General features: G+C 37.7%; 1 protein-coding gene across 2 annotated transcripts in view; it reads left to right on the forward strand.

The window, feature by feature from the left end:
- The window catches only part of SYT1 (synaptotagmin 1), a 213,157-nt gene that overhangs the window by 129,608 nt on the left and 65,714 nt on the right, over positions 1 to 17,835 (forward strand). Inside the window, exons 4-6 of one of the 2 annotated variants that reach the window (XM_088531211.1) lie at positions 5,401 to 5,523; positions 9,273 to 9,440; positions 12,736 to 12,903. In XM_088531211.1, coding sequence (XP_088387337.1) covers positions 5,401 to 5,523; positions 9,273 to 9,440; positions 12,736 to 12,903 — 459 coding nt within the window. The remainder of the gene's footprint in view (positions 1 to 5,400; positions 5,524 to 9,272; positions 9,441 to 12,735; positions 12,904 to 17,835) is intronic. The other variant, XM_088531212.1, reaches the window with a different exon arrangement.

Genomic DNA, 17,835 nt, shown 5'->3' on the forward strand with positions numbered 1-17,835 from the left:
TAACAAGCAAGAAAGTAATGGCAAGGCATCGTGTGCTGGACACAGCAGGGCTGTGCTCATTCTGCGCATCGTCGTGGGCTGCTGCTGGTGCACGAGGCCAACAGTCCTGCGGCACTAACGGCAAAGTGGATTTCACAGTGACCAAAGCTTGGCTCAGCCCCTGGAAACCCAGGCATAACACGTTCCTTAAATTAATTCATGGAGAGAAAGCAGATGCCGAAAGAATGAAATTCTGCCTTTCCTTCTGAGGGACTCTGATAGACAACGTTTTACAACTGCAAGAAGAGTAGGCTTTTCTGGTGAAGCAGACAGGAATTTTTAAAGGTTCTTCTTGGTCCCCTGGGATAAGAATCGGCCGGGTCAAAATAGTGTTGTTCTTGAATGTGAAAGAAATGGATAAGAGATGCACCACCATTAGTGGAAATACAGCTATTCCTAAGCATGGACATCAATAGAAGGAAAAATTGTTTTTGTGATAAATTCGTTGTTGGACATGGCACAGTACATTCCTGCTACAGAATAATATTGTTTCCTTCTGTTCAACTCAGCAGACATTGCACCAGCCTGAGGACTGGGCATCATTCACACATTAAAAAAATATCCCCTTCACTGTATGAACAAAAAGAATGACTGATGGGATAGACTTAGGTGGAATTCAGACCACAAAATGCACCGTGCTGCACATAAACTTACAGGCTGCCAGCAGCGTGGTATTTTTCCTGCCTGAGGTGTCTCACTCTTGTTTATTGGTAACTGTTTCCTTAAAAGTGGAATCATAAGTCACCTCTTCCATCAAGGAAGGCAGTCATAAAAGTACCGTTAATGGATATATTTCTTTGCATATTACTGTGTCCTAAATAGATTGGGGAATGAATGAGGCATTAACAAATGCAACACCAAGATAAGAGGGCAGAATCGACGAGCAGAGTATTCTTTCACGAAGCTTTCTGTCATGTTGGTGACTCAGTTGTGGCATCTGCCTCACTTTACATGGTGTAAAACAGCCCCCTAAGCCCCCTAAGCAGAGTTAAGCAGTTTTGACATTTGAACCTTGTATCAATTTGCTTTCTTGGAGTTTTTTCACGTACAGAATCTAAAGACAAATAAAAGACCAACAGTGATAAATTCCTTGCAGACCCTCCTGGTTTCTATGAGAAATTTGGGGAGGCATTAAATGAAAATATTCATAAAGATACTTTAATCCCCGGAATCCTCCTTATGCCAGTAGTGTAAACCTGGTCATTGGGTGCAGGACTTTTGGTGGAGATGAACTGGGAGGAAGCTGCAGAAGAGCAGCCAGCATTGCAAAGTGGTTTTTGTTGCCTTGTAGGGTGGAACAGTGAAGAAGTGTAAAATGTGTTCCAGCCTGCTTTCTTTTTTTCTTTCATTTTTTTTTCTTTCGTTCTGATGAAAAAGACGAGTCTACAAAATATGAAAATGAAGTATTTTCTTTAACAACTCAGAAGAAAACAAGAGGCTGTAAAATTACTCTTAATCATGTTGTAGAAATGAAGAAAGAACCATCAGATTGAAACTGTGTATCTTGAATTGCTGTAATTTAGCCCTGTTTTTTTGTAGGAACTCCAGCACAGTAGGTGAGCTTGAAAACAATTGACTAAGCGTAAAGAAAATCCTAATGGCATATGTAGATTCTGATCTGCACCCTTGGCTAGAACTAGTTACAGAGCTCATTCAAATGTGCATCAAACAACACATTGCTCAAAAAGATTCACTTGCCTTCAACCTATAATAAAGTACATATTGCCTTTTGTGTGGCTCAGCTGAGGTACTTGACACAGCAGAACTTTTTTACTTTCTGATTTCATTAGATATAAATGTATCACCTGGTTGTGTTGGATGAGCACTTTTTTCATATGTTTTTATACCTGCTTACACATCGGCGTACATTTTTCAGACACTTATACACGTGTAAGAGTATATGGTAGTTCTGCTGCTGTGTGTTTCCGCATGTGTTATGCAAACGAAGAAATCACTTGAGTGAATTTCATAGTCATCCTAAATTAGAAAAAAAAATCCTTTCTCAGACACTATCGAATAATGTGTTTCCATGCTGCATATTTCACAGAGAAGGCATTAAAAATGTCATGAGATTAAAAGAAATACTAGGAAAGGAAAGCCTTGTATTCCTCTGCATCTAAATACAGTCTTTCTGATCTCAGTCATGTCAGTTGGAGGGGCTTGAGGAAAAAGCTGGCTTGTAATTAAAAATATTCTATTGTCTCCAAATCCAAGAAAATATAGCTGCTTATTTTAATTGATTGTAGCAATACAACAGCAAGATCCAATACAGTGTGATACAGTGTGCTATAAATTGAGGTTTGCAGTGCTATTCCATTAAATATTGATCTTTTGGAGAATCTCAATACAAAATGAAAATCCCTACGGGGTGTTTCAAGTACTTTGAAGCAGTCTAATTCTTCTTCCCCTTTGGAACACAGCAGCTGCATCAAACATGAGAAACTTCTGTGCTTCCTTTGACTCCTAAAGCATTGGCTCCTAGTTTGAAAGCAAATTCCTCTCTTAAAAGATAAGAACTATTATGTACAGACTGCTTTAGAGATAATCATTTGTCATTTCCTCCCTTCCCTGGCTCCACGACCCTGGCAAAATCAGAACACTCTGTCTCGTTCTTAGTGTTTCATAGTTCTTCAGTATTTCTGAGTCAAGGTCAAAAAGAATCACATAGCTCTTCTGCCAACGTGAGTAATGTGAAATGTTTTGTGTATCCTGGGAAATAGCTTTCGCCTTCCGACAGGCCTGCCATAACCTCTGGTGAAGAGCTTCCCAGTCCTTCGGTATGTTCTTACCTGCACTTGAGAACTCCTGTACAAGAAGCACATTGTTTACTCTGCTTCCCATATTTTTCCCTGGAGCCATATAGGAAGAGCTCCTTCATACTGGGTTACCCGTCACTGACATCTCCCAGATTGTTTAGCTATGCAGAAGAGCATATATTTTTTCTAAGGAGAACACAGAGATGTAACTATTTTCTCAGTGCATAGCTTACAAATGCCTTATACCTAGAAAACAACATTATTCTTTGCATTATTAGAGAGGCAGGTCCCTTTTATCCCTGAGGAAAGAGTGTAGAGTAGTCCCCCTCAAAAAAATCCCATGACAACACTAGATGTAGCAGCAGAGAGGCCAGTACTTATCCCAGCAACTAAGATATATCTGTCTGGATAACTATACAGGTGCTGTTAATCACTCTTCTACAGTGAAGTCCTCTCCTGGGGCAGTACTGAGATGATTCAGAGCAGTGTCTCTCAAGAGTTAATGTCCAACTGTGAATTACTGCTTCCTAGTGTCTCCAGACTGAGACAGATGTGGTTGCCTCAGTTGCACTGAGTCACATCTTCATAATTTTTCATGATCAGAGAGTCTTGAAGCTTATTTTTATTACCAGGGAAAGGAAGGAGTCTGATATGATCATCTCACTCCATCGCCGGAAAGCCCCATGCATGGTCCTGCAAGGACTGAGCCTCGGGCTGGCTTCGTTCCAGTCCAGTTCACTCCTGCCTTAGAGCCTGTCAGTTCTGAAGTGCCGTGTTTGTTCCTCTGTTAACAAAAGTGTTGTTTTGCTATGGCCAGGGATTTCACTAGCAGCTCAGCGATTAAAATATCTCAAAATGACTTTCATTTCAGGCAGTTTAGCACTTCCAAATAGAAATGATCTGGCTCAGAATCACCACAGGTGATTCTCATCCACTATAAACCTTCCTCTCCAATCTCATTCACATACACTGTAATTTATTTTCCTAGTAAAGAGTCCATCATTCACTCACATTCACATATTTAACGCTAACCCCGCTTCTCAGCTTGCATAAATCAATGTTTTTCCATTGATTTCAGTTGAGCTGTGCCAGCTGAAGTTCTATTTTATTTCAAAAGTAGAAAAATAATTGCTTAATTCTGTGCAATTTTGAGTCTGACCTTTTGAATTTAAAATTGGCTCCTGAAAAACAACATTTTCTTCTTCAGAGATCAATCTTGCCTCTTACCCCACCCAGACCATAGTCTAAAAGTGCTAACACTTTTCTTTTCTTACTTCCTTTCACCAACTAGCATTAACCATGGGCAAAGCATGGCTAGAGCAAGTTTCCAGTCTTTGTTCCAACCTCTCTCTCTCCAGATATAGAGCTGCAGCTGCAACCTATTATTTCTAACTGCTGTAGCTTTCTTCAGACCATCCAACACTGTGAAGGAAGAGAAACAAAACAAGACAGAACAAATCTTATGCCTGCAGTTAATAATCTGTCTGTGTAGGCAGAAACTTCATGCTGAAGCCATTTTCATCCAGATAAGGCTCTTATAGATAACCATCGCCTTCTGTATTATGCAGATAGTAATTCTATATAAGTGCTCAGCATCGATTCTTTGTTTTCACATTTTGAAATTTATTTTCACATTTTCCACTTTTTTTTTTTTTTTTTTTTTTTTTCTGTTTGCCTAATCACTTTGGACCATTTTTCAATTTGTACTCAAGTAAGAATCTGGCTGAATAAGAACTACACAGTTATTGTTCTATAATCATAGAAATTCCCATTTTCACAGTGCAAACACTTCTGCTTTCTGGTACAGCAAAAAAAAAAATGATGATATCACTTAGTATTTTAATTGTGCATAGAATCTAATATAACTGCTGGGTCCTTTAAAAGTAGCAGGTTTATTTAATAGACAAAACTACAAGCAATTCCGTATTTCTTTACTTCTGTGTTTCTTTCTAAGCAAACTAAAATTAGTTTTCAATCAATTTGGTTCAGCCTAGCTTTATAGTGAGAATGAATAAAAAAGGAAATGGGTCTTGGGAGGGGGGGAAAAGGAGAAACATGCATTTGCTAATGGCATGGTGATAACTTTGCTTCCATATTCATTCTAAATAAACATAAAAAATGTTTGGCATATGATTGTAGGAAGAACTCGTCCACAGCACATTGTCTTTATCATAATAATCCTACAGAAACATGTTGCCAGTTGCAAATGATTCACAGCATGCACAGCTAGGTTTGACATTGCCAAGATATTTGTAAGTTGAATGATGTGATTTTGCTTATTTAATAGCATGTTTGCCTCCTTGTGCCTCTTTAAAAGACAGTTTGAGTCCAGAAGATTTTTTTCATATCAAGTTGATATTTTCTTTCTACTTCCAGGTTTATAACAGTTGTTGCTTGCAATATTCCAAGAAGCTTTCTTCCTACTTCCATTGCTTGCTTGCTGGTTTTAAAGTTTTATTGAGCAACCTAAATAGACTGCATATATGGATTTCTGCTGTCATGCTTGCTTTTACTGGCTTTACAGTAGATCTGAGGGCAGTGTCTATTTCGAACTGGTGCTTAAGAGCTAGCCTGTTTTCATTAGTATTGTCTTCCTTCTTTCTAGGCTCTTAAGGATGACGATGCTGAGACTGGGCTGACTGATGGGGAAGAGAAAGAAGAACCCAAAGAAGTGGAGAAATTAGGGAAAATCCAATATTCTTTGGATTATGACTTCCAGAATAACCAGGTTTGAAACATAAAGCATGTACCATTTCATTTATGTGTTGGCGAGGGGAGAGTAAAGTAAGCCGTTTAGGTACAGTAGATACTTCTGAAATGATTATTTGCTTCCACTGAGTTGTGAGTTAATCTAAGACTGAATGTTTGTGATGGTTCATGACAAAGTATTACTAAACTGATATTTAGTGTATTCTGAAACTATATCGTACCTTTAATCAAAATTGATTATGTGGTTTTATCTAATTATTATTAATAATTTGTATTAAAGTGTCACCAATAAATGTCAAGTCACATTATACTATATAGTTTACATGCAGACAGTAAAAGACAGCATCTGCCTTTAGGCAGTTAAAATGTAAGTGAAGAAAAGATGGGGAAAAAGAGAAGAACGCAGAAGTGATTCATCGTATGTCTTTTAGCAAGGTTAAAAGACCCTTGGAATAGCTTCCTGTCACTATATGAAGAGTCCACTTTACTTCATTAACCTGCTGCATCCGATTCTGTTGCTCTCCATAAAAGTACATCTATCAGCCAACAGATGTTTAGTTTGAAACTAGAGTCCAAATAAAAAGGTCTGTCTCCCAAAGAATCATAGAATCATAGAATGCTTAGGGTTGGAAGGGACCTCTAGAGATCATCTAGTCCAACCCCCCTGCATACGCAGGGACACCTAGAGCACGTGGCACAGGACTGCATCCAAGCGGGTTTTGAAGATCTCCAGAGAAGGAGACTCCACAACCTCTCTGGGCAGCCTGTTCCAGTACTCTGTCACCCTCACTGTTAAGAAATTTTTCCTTAAGTTCCTATGGAATTTTTGATGTTTCAGTTTCCGGTCATTTCCTCTAGTCCTATCAGTGGCCACCACTGAAAAGAGACCATGACCGTCCTCTGCACTCCCTCCCTTGAGGTATTTATATACACTGATTAGATCCCCTCTCAGCCTTCTCTTCTCCAGGCTGAACAGGCCCAGCTCCCTCAGCCTCTCCTCATAGGGCAGATGTTCCAGGCCCCTGATCATCCTTGTAGCCCTGCGCTGGACTCTCTCCAGCAGCTCCACATCCCTCTTGTACTGTGGAGCCCAGAACTGGACACAATACTCCAGATGCGGCCTCACCAGGGCTGAGTAGAGGGGCAGGATCACCTCCCTCGACCTGCTAGATGAAGAACAGGAAAGATGGACAGAAAGAATCTCTAGTCAAGGACTAGTTTTCCTCTGCACCTCTCTGAAGCTGAGGTGTTGCATGGATAAGACCAAACTTTGGCATATATCCCCAGCTTTTAGCCACTCTAAGGTGTTGTAAACATAAACCCAATGCATTTAGCAAGCCTGGTGACATCCTAGGCTAGCCTACCCTGTGGCCTCTTGCCATGGTTGAGGCCACCTTCATCAATTATTACAGTTTATAGACTCATTAAAACTCATTGTTCTTCACTTTGGAGTAAGTGCACAGAAACATCTTCCTTACTTCTACTACATGTATTCCTGTGAAATTGAAAACATATATCATGTTTTTCAACAATGTCAGCCAAAGCACATCATTTTTCTCTGTTTAGGGAAGGAAATGACTACTGCACTGAAATCCCTGTTAGTTCCTACTCTGTGTCTAAACAGACTTCTAGATCTACTTGTGATTTATTTCCACAGTATGAATTCAGTCTTTATCCGATGCTGTTTGTGGAATGAAGCAAAATCACTTGTTGCAAGACAAAGAACAGAAAGAGAAATTAAGAAAATTTTCCATGTCAACAGTAGTATATTTGCAGACAGCTATGATCTGGCACAATGCATAATATTTCCCTATGTTCTCAACTGTCTTCTGACTACCCATGCTTGTTTGTCAAAGCAAAAGACAAAAAGAATTCAGAAGCCTTTCAAGAATCTATGGTTAAAGCAGCTTTTCCTCAACTCCCAAAGCAAAATCTTCAGCAAAATCCTTTTTCCTGTCCATGCAATGAGTCACACTGATCCCTCTTGAAATCGGTGTGAAATGTTAGATCCTTCAAAAGCAGAAGATCTAAAGGGGGAAAGGAAAAGCTGCAAATGTGTTCTGACAAATGGATTTTAGTTTCCTTACAATATAAAAATAAGCTTTCTGTGTGAATTTCATTAAGGGAAATGTCATGTTGATTTTGAGAGCTATGCAAAAGAAAATAGGATGAGAAAGCAACAACTCTGTAAAAGTGTGTAGTATTTAATTAAGGTAATAAATTCTGTGAGTTGTGAATTCGTATTTTATTTTGCTACCCTAAACTGGCTTGCACTCTGGAATTTGTTTGGGGAGTATAAAAGAGTAAAACAAGAGATTCTGTTAGGTTGGTATAGCATGGTGGCATGAAAATATGAACCAGAAATTCAGTTATTAGTCAATATGTTGCACAGGATTATAAATGGCGGCAAGATGGCCAAAGTACTCTCCGGAGCATGATGTTTCAGCTTTAGGGAGAAAAAATTTCAAAGGGAAGTGAATTGCTTTTCCACTGTAAACTAAAAGATCTTGAGCCTATCAATGTATTTATGAACAATTTTGCATCTAGAATAACAATGAGAGAGAAAAAGGAGAAGTGTTTGATACAGATAAAGAAAAATGCCTCATGAAGCTTAAGGGTCCACAGGTGGGAAGGCATGCAGACCATACTATGAATTTAAAACTGGCAGAAATAAATTCAACTTTAAATAATTTCATGAAGTCATAGCAACTTCTTTATAGCCTGGCAAGTGTTCTGTAGTCCAATTTTTGGATCTTCTGTTTCAAATTTTAAACAGGTCATCCATGAGAGAAGCACTTTTCTCAGATTTAGCAACCAGTTCTCAATCTCTTCTTTTCAGATTGACTTTAATGAGTTGCTTGAATATTTATATTAGTTCCATGTAGATGAAATGAGTGTTAAAAATACATTCTTCCTCCTAATTCCCTTGTTCTAATGAGGCCTAACATAGGCTGAGAGGTCTCGATATTATTGTAACACAAACTGTATTAGTGACCAGTTTAGAATAACGTGAGCGTTCTTTTATAACACTCAAAAATGACCACAGCATTTAAAAGCTTCAAATGTGTTTCCATCTTATTTTTAAAAAGTTGTTTAAGAAACTAATATTCCCATTCTGCAATGAAAGAAGAACTGATATTAGAACTTAGTTACCAAAAGTTAGGCCTGATTTTTTTTTAAGACTTTGTCCTTAGGTAATCACTTAAGCTCCTTTGTGCACATTGCGATGGAAATTAAATATAAGGAAGACTGCAAAACTCACCTGCAGAGCTCAACCTGAAAATTTTCTGCTTTCTATATCTCCTTCTTGTGCTTGAGAGTGGGGGTGGGTGTTCTGTGTTGAGGATTTAGAATTCAAATTTTGTAGTTAAAATTACACATTCTTGATTGTTTAATAATGTGATTTCTATTCATGGTGCCCAGCATAGGAAAATAATACACAAGAGGCAATGGCAATTGAAAGTTATTTGATTGCAGTCTTTAAAAAGATTAATTCTGTATTTAGCCGTAATCAGCAGCCCTTTAAAATCTCTTTTCTGCTTAAAAAGAGTCTTTGTAGAGCCAGCATCTGCCATAATTCGTTTGTAGTCTACAGCTTTGCTTCGTTTGCTTTTCTTGAAGAGTTTCCTTGAGGGGCAGGGGAAACATTTTTTCATAGACCAGATATGTATGTATATGTGTACATGTGTGTGTGTATTTTTCTGTTAAATATTTTTTTATAAATATCTATTTGAAGTTACATTTTGCTGTTTTTTTTTCTTTTTTCAGCTTTTGGTTGGGATCATTCAAGCAGCTGAGCTACCTGCATTAGATATGGGTGGTACCTCTGATCCCTATGTAAAAGTTTTCCTTCTGCCTGATAAGAAGAAGAAATATGAGACAAAAGTCCACAGAAAGACCCTTAACCCTGTTTTCAATGAGCAATTTACATTCAAGGTATTTCTGCTATTTATTGAAATATCTTTCTTTAATCACTTTGCACACTAACAAGTCATCTCATGCTCAACTACCAAGACACATCTTAAGTTTACTGGTAACCAGGGCAATTGGAATTTTTCAGTTGCAGAAACATCTGATATTCAATCTAATGTCGAGAATGGTATTAAAGAGGGATAGATTCTCAGCAGGTGTAAAAGGCTGGAGCTATCCTGATTTATGACAGTCTGATTCATATATTGGAGACTACTTATATAAAAGTTGGAGACTACTTATATGAAAATAGGAAAAGAGTGACATTTTGAGAAATGCCAGGTGAATTTCACTAAACCAGCATTTTCTTTAAATGTCTTTGTTGTCTGATTTATGAAATTCAGTATACCATTTCATTTTCCCTCAAAAATAAATTAAAACTCAGGGAAGGCAAATGGATGAAGGAAGACACATCAGATTAATCTTGTTATATTTTGCCTCTCTCCTGTCATATCAATTCTTTACCATGCCACTTTACATATGAGAAGAAATTGTGACTCTGGTTAATGATATCAATATTAAATAAATATAGCTAAGCTTATATTTTAATATTTAAGTTCTTCCAATAGTAGCTATGAACAATGTCTTCCTAAAATTGTAGCCATGCCTAAACTCCAGTTAAATTTAAAAAAAAAATGGAATGCAATTCTGCATGTTTCAAAGGGCTTCTCCTAATATACATTTGTCTGCTGTTACTTTAGGCCTTTCACTCTATGCCCAGTCTTATAATGACAGCTACAAATTGAAAGCAGGAACAGGGAGAGACTCAGGCTGTGTAATCATTCAATGAGAAAGATATCCCTGGAGGTCACAGCTACTACTGCATACATAAGCTTATTTTTTTCCCTTGAAGATGTTCATAAAAATAATCTTTTTGTGGGAAGGTATTTTTTTCCTTGAGCTTTCCTTAGAGAGTATTTAAAAGAAAACAGAGTTATAAATTACAGATTCCAGTGCAGCACACACAAACAAACAGAAAAAAAGAAATAACCAGTAATCCTGTCATTGAAAATGAAGGTACAAACTATAATCAGAGCATCCACTCCTGGGCTATAATGTCCACTCGTTTGAAGTCACGTCTTTGATATTCAGATTTTACTCTTCAGAAGAAAATTACAGCTTTCTAAGCAAGAATTGGCAGTGATGTTTAGGTGCATCCCAATAGGGTACTGGTCATCCCCTGGATACTGCTTTCTGTACTTAGGAGAAAGCAAACAGAACATGCCAAGTACTATCATTCTTCCAGGGACTGTACTAAAAAAGACAAGTGACCAAGAATACCCGTGAACTGGTGCTGCAGCTTTAATAATTATCTTGTTTGGGGACCACTATATTTTGTTTTATTTATTCTGGCACAGCCTTACTCATGTGAATCATTTGCACAGTTTGTGGCTCCCCTTGGCAGCCCTCCTACCCATGTCTGGGCAAAGCTGCCGATGGGGCACCCCAACTGGGCGCTGCTGCCCTCTCCCAGGCTCGCAGATGTGAGCCACCTGCTTTCCTCTAGCAAAGGGTTGAGGGGGAAGAGATGGGCTATTTCTCTGCTCTGCTACGTCTTCAGACCCAAACCCCATCCCTTATCTTCTTGAGGTGGCTCCTTCCATTTCTATTTCTCAGACACCTGCAGCACAGCTCTGTGGCTCAGATGTCTCTCAGGGCAGGTTCAGCTCGACCTGTCAGGGCAAAAAAAAAGACTCCTATATGTGTCTCCTTACCAAGGTCTCACCTGCATTGTCTGAGCTTAAACTGAGCATCTCTGAGCTGAGTAGAAAGCTGGGAGAGGGAACAAGCCTTTAAGGGAGCCAAGAACATCTTCTGCTGCCCCGAACAAGGCCAACGCTGCATTAGAGGAACAGAAATGGAGGAAGCCTAGATCTTCTTGCAAGATAACTGAGCTTTATTGAAGTCAAGTTAATGATAAAAATTAAAAAAAAAAAAAACAATAAATGTAGCCTTCTCATGCCCATCCCAAATTATGGGACCCATTAAGCAATCTTGTAAACTGGTAGAAAACAAAGCTTTAAAATGTCTCTAGTTTTAATGCTATGTAAAATGCATGTGAAATTATTTAGAGTTTTGTCATCCATACACACTTATCTTCTATAGCTTTTTAGAAGGATAATTACATAACTAATTTACATAATCAAAATAAAATTTGCTATAGTGTTTATTTCCTTTTTAATATAATACTCAGCCCTGCAGCTCCTTCATTGATTGTACACAGGAATGGAAACAAGAGTTGGCCCTCAATTTTAAAAGTTTCTTGTGAATGTTATGTAACATGAAGTAGAAAAACTTCTTATGTTATTATTTAGCATTTTAAAAATCAATTTGAAGCCAAACAATAACAAAATGTGTGAGGCTCCTAAGGTTTAAATAGACCGGAACATACGGCTATTAGCATGGCCAATGATAATGCCATGCTTTCATTTCTCTTTTAATACAGACATTTAATAAAGAAATGTCTACTGAAGCCCATGGAAACCATTTATACTTCCAAAATATATTCAAACTGACCAAGGGTTCAATGTTAAGTCCAAATAATTCCTAAATAAGGCTTTTCCAGACAGCCACTCAAGTGTAACTTACCTGAACTGCACAGCTTTGTCTGAATATTAAAAATGTGACTCATAAACATCTTAACCTACAGCATCTGTCTGAAGTACATCAGAACAGCTGGAGAATTAGTCAGAACTTGGCTTTCTGCCACCACAATTTCTAACTGTGCACTGTGACTTTAGAACAAACCTCAGTGTCCACAGTGTGAAAGGTATAATAATGAATAATATGTCTTGGCAAGTAATAGGTAGTTGTACTGTAAGGGAACTATTCAGTGCCTAATTAGTTTGTGTTGAATACAGTAAGCCAATTCTGTTTTTTTTCCATCAGTCTGTGAGCTAGCCATTTCCAAGTAATGACAGTTGATTTATTGAGGAAAAAATACTCTTGTGCGGAAAGTTCATATGTCTTAGGTGCAAATAATTGAGCTTCCTGTTTCAGTTTCATCATCCACAGAATAATTTGGAGTAGAATGGAAAAAAACCCCGAAAGTGATGAGTGAGCTGCCACCTTGTTCTATTGAGTGCAATAGCCGAGTCACACAAAATGCTGCAGCTGGTGATGCTGAAACAAATATGCCCCATAATTTTCCCTGCAGTTCAATTTACCTGAGATGACAGCTGATAAAGCAAAGAAATAGATTTGCATTGTAGTGGACTCATCTTTATTGTCTGAGCGTTTGTCATTTTTCTCTCCTCTGCAGGTGCCATACTCGGAGCTGGGTGGAAAAACTTTAGTGATGGCAGTTTATGACTTTGATCGTTTCTCCAAACACGATATCATTGGGGAATATAAAGTTGCGATGAACACGGTGGACTTCGGTCATGTGACGGAGGAGTGGAGGGACTTGCAAAGTGCTGAGAAGGAAGAGGTAGGAAAAATCATTTGTTTATATCAAGACACTTTTATCCTCAGCTGGAGAAAGAGTCAAAACAGAAACTTTTTTTTTTTTTCTAAAACATTCTCATCTGCTATGAGCATTTCTCAGGTTGATAAATTTTTGATATATCCTGTATTAATCCTACTTTTAGGAGTTTTTTAATCAATCCTTTTGATACTTTAAGCAACATATTAAGGAAATTTTCATGAGTTTGACTTGAAATGGTGCGGTTTATATCTTACTGTGCAGGAAGGTAATGGCAGATCTTAATTGAAATACTTCTGCCGCACAATAATAACCATTGATTAGAATTGTGTGTTTAACAAAGATCTTGGAATGAGCAGCATCTATTAGCTCCTAATAATACAAATATTAGCTCCTTCTACTATTTTCCTCTCTCTGCCACCATCCTGTGTGTTCTTTAGTAGATATATGTACACAAGACACTTTTTCGAAATATTTCATAACAAATTTTGCATTTCGTGAGATTCTTCATCCTGGCAAGTCCACCTTCTTGCTTACTATGGGAACATTTTCTGCTCAGTTTTACTTTATTTTTCTTTTTGATTGCTAGGTAATATCTGCCCACTCATACTAGTCAGGGTGCACAGCACGCTTCATTCTCTAGTGAGAGGAGGATGAATCTAAGCCTGACTCCCTCATTGTCTGATTTAGCTAATAAACTGCTTTGTATTCCAACCACTGCTTCTGTAATTGAAAAACCAATCTTTGGTTGACATTTTTCCTTAATACATGTAATGAAAACCTGAATATTGTATTCAGAATACAAGTTGAGAAAATTCAGCAAATAATTATTTTCATTCCCCCTTTTAATTTTCAGCAGTACCGTGCTGCCCACTCAGATTTTACAAGGTGGTAGATTTTATAGTCTTGCTTTTTGTAGTGTTGTTTTTTTAAGACTGTGTTTTCAGTTCTGTTTCTTCTGCTTCTTGTTAATTTGAAAGCCATTGCTACACTGAGGCTATCCTGCATAGCATTTTTTTTTTTTTCATTGGGACATCATGTGCAGGACTCTAACTGTAATTGCTTGTGATGGCAACCACACTATACAATGTATTTTGCTTCCACTTTGAGAGCTAAAGATGAATATGTCAAAATGTTTGCAGCTCAAGGACCTTTAAAGTCTGGACACGCTGAAAGATGAAAAAGTGAAATCAGAGTGTATTAATCCTTCCCAACAGTATGAAATATGACTAATTCTGAATTCTATCACCTAAGCTTCTGTTCTAGTACTGTAATATCAACATGCATACTGCTTTCCTGTTGCAAAAAAAATGTAAAATATAGACCAAAAAAAGAACTTAACCTCTCTCCTTTTAGTATAAATTTAACATTTTAGAACATTAGCAATATTCCCATATGTAGGTGACTGATAAAATGATATACAGTAGAGTGGGTTTTTATTTACATTGAACAGCAAAACATTGAACTTGCTCACTCACAATGACAGATTGACACAATGACAGTCTCTGGTTCCTTCATAAAGTTCATACCCTCCTAATACAAAACAATGTTAAAGTGACTTGAAATAGGTATTGACCAGTGTGAGCTACTTCTAGTACCAAAGTATATATTGTAAAATAGAAGAAGCACAAATGCATTATGACTTGAATGGAACTTGTTGAAATAAAACAAGGTAGTTAAATGAAACAATTCTGACAGTATTTGGAAATTGGAAGAATATTTCAAGAAGTTCAAACAATTTGCAGCAAGATATAAATCTAAAATGAAGCTTATTTGTGCTTTCAGAGCTCACGTAAAGTGACAGATTTGCATGTATTTGTCTTTTGTTCATGCAAATGCCATATTTGCATGGTAACTGGAAGCTGCCTGTCCTCAGTTCTCATTTGAGCCTTTGCCCTCTCCATAGTCATATTTGAGCCTCAGCCCTTCTCAGCCTGCCTTTATATTTCCTGTGCTGCATATGCAGGGGAAAAAATGCCATTTTTGCAGAGTGTTTTTTTTTTTTTAATAGGGACTTTTAGAAGCCATAACTCAAGTGTTATTTTTAATAAGAAGCCCAGCTTATGAGCCTGTGAAAATATTCTTGCACTCTTTTTTATTATTATTATTATGTATGTATGTATGTATTTATTTATTTATTTATTTGGTAATAGTAAAGGCTTCTGTTTCACTTCCACATCTCTGCTCACCAACATCCAAAGTATCCAGTGAATATGGAAAATTGTCATAGCATTAGCTGGAGACTTAGTTAATCTTGAATTTCCGTAAAATAGAATTTGACCTGATAAAAATGAAATTTGATCCCACAGAAACCAGTTAGCCAAGAGTTAGGTAAGACAAGTGTATTCAAACCAAAATGTCTTCGTTTGTGTTTGAGCTAATTTATGTGTGTCACACATATGTTGAACCTCATCTAAATAATTGCTTAGCACAATTTAGGGAAGAAATCTCTACCCAAGCCAAGAGAGTTATGTGTTTAATGGTTTGGGGAGCTGTGGTTCCCAGGAAATGACGTTTCCTGGGAAATGTGTTTCCATATTTGATTATTGCCAAGTCACTGCTCCTTTGCTCGGCAGCAAAGACGCCAGCCAAGCTGTTGGTCGTAAGTCTGTCATAACAAGCAAGGGGCAGGGAGGCACAGAAGAGATGGGATCTCCATTAAGCTGTTATCAGCTAATACAGCAGGCATGCAGAATTTGCAGCAGACATAATGCACCAAAACCACAAATTAAATGCAGAGCCTATAGTAAGATCAGGCATACCTGATACTTAGTGGGTTTTGGTCTCCTGCAATGATTTGGTCTCCTGCAATGATGCTTTCACAGCTTGTCTGAAGCTATGTATAAGCTAGCATTTCAGAACACTGTTAGCTACAAGGAAATGTCTAAAACTTTAGAGTAATACTACTTTACTTTGTCTGAAAATGTGATCTGCCTGGCATTTTGGAATTATTAGGCAGTAAGGAGTCAGAGAACACCTGGGATACTCTAATATGTTAATAGAAATGTTTTATGCATACTGCATATATGTAACTTAAAGACATTTTTAATATTTCACAATTGTTACTATGGGCTTTGGCTTGCAAATATGCACACCAAGCGGTACCCTCACTTCGGAACTAACAAATACCATACTGCAAGTACAAAGGCTAATATGATTTGCCTAGGCTAGATGTGTAGCAACAGGCGCATCCTTACATCTTGTTAGCGATTACAAGCATGGTGGGGCAACCTGGATCTGTAATTCTAAGAAAACATAAACTTGGAATTAAAACCTTAAGCAAGTAGATTTCATCAAGAATAGTATGGCAAATATAATTATGTTTTATTAACATGAAAAATCTCTTGCAGTAGTCCACATTTTATAATTACAAATCGTGAATTTGTCCCTGAAAAGCATATCTGTATGTAGTCTACATAATTCGAGAAATAGCAGTTTTTGTCTTTTTTTTTTTTTTGCCCTTACAGGATTTAGATAGATTTTTCAGTTCCTTACAACCTACCACTAATTTAGAATGCTAAACCTGTTATCAATTAAGTGTACCAAACTATTCTTTATGTTTTAATTATGAACCAAATACAAGATATATGCCAAAGCACATCAGTGGCAAACATGACCAGTTTTGAAATAGTCATCTAAGTGGCATCAATAGAGTACAAAAATCTTATTTTCATTTCACTTTATGTAGAATTCGTTTGTTGCACATCACAGAATATACAATCTAATGAGCACTATAATCATAAAAGAGGAATTCATTTTACAAGCAGTTATTCTTCTTTTTTACTCAGAAAGCTCCACTGTACTTTCCATGCATTTTTTTTTCTATATGGGCTTAAAATTCCTAGCAAAGGATGAAGGTTTAATGAAATATTTGAAGCTTACCTACCTCTGCTGGCCCAGCTATCTGAATGTCATCTCAGTGACATTCCATTTGCTTCTGGGAAAGCTCTTGTCAATATATGTATTGGTTAAGCACTTGGAAAGTAAAGGACTCTGTAAGCTTTTGTTATGCCTGTGGAGTGCTTTGGGAATGTACAAGTCTGCAGAATGGTTGCTAAGTATTGGGGAGGCCACTATTAATGAGCTACATACTTGAATCCTTTTTCCTGAGCTGTTTTTAGTTCTGCTACCTTTGTGAAGTATGGTGGCAATTTATCTAATAGTCCTTCAGTCTCATATGACTGAGGGCATGGGAGGGAAGAGAGCTAGATACTGAAAGATTATTCCCTTTTACCAAGTTTGACATATAATGGTTTGGGCACAAAGTGTAAAAAAACAGATGATAGGAGTTTGCTCCTCTGTGTCATCTACCAGATGCCACTGCCATTAACTTTATCTGAGTACACACTGCATCCAATATCTGTTATCACTCCAGTACATAAGGCTAGACAGAGCTCTCCTTCACTCCCAGCAGTATGAATCATTCTGAGAGTCATCTCCTGCATACCTCAACCGATTGCTCTCCAGACGCTTTGTTATATTGGCACTTAAATTAAAAACCTGTCGTAGCAAATATTCCAAGAAATCTGGAGGATTGTGGGAATACCAAGAGGAGCAGAAAGGGCTCCTCTTTGGAAGTAGTGGGGAAGCAGAACTTCCTTCTATAGGGAGGAGGATCTTCAGCCTGCAGAATCCACCCCAAAGACTTATGCAGAACCTCTAGGAGTCCCCACAAGTATGACAGTGGCCTGGGAAATGGAAGGCTGGATCTGTGAAATGTCACATGTATGCTCTTCATGCGGGTTATTCTTTCCTCTGTCTTCGAAAAGTAAAGCTGAAAGCAAGAGTGCCTGTGGTAACCTTCATGGAAGTTGAAGATTGACAAAACTAGTAAGCCATCTAGCTCCATGAATCTTCAGCACTGAGACGTGCAGAGAGTTTAGAAGAAAGGACATTGGTAAAAATGTTGCCGTCAAATCACACCAGCAAATCACTGTC

This window comes from Tinamus guttatus, unplaced genomic scaffold (genome assembly GCF_059628265.1).
Source record: "Tinamus guttatus ecotype Peru unplaced genomic scaffold, ASM5962826v1 Tinamus_guttatus_pri_ptg000399l, whole genome shotgun sequence".
Lineage (NCBI taxonomy): Eukaryota > Metazoa > Chordata > Aves > Tinamiformes > Tinamidae > Tinamus > Tinamus guttatus.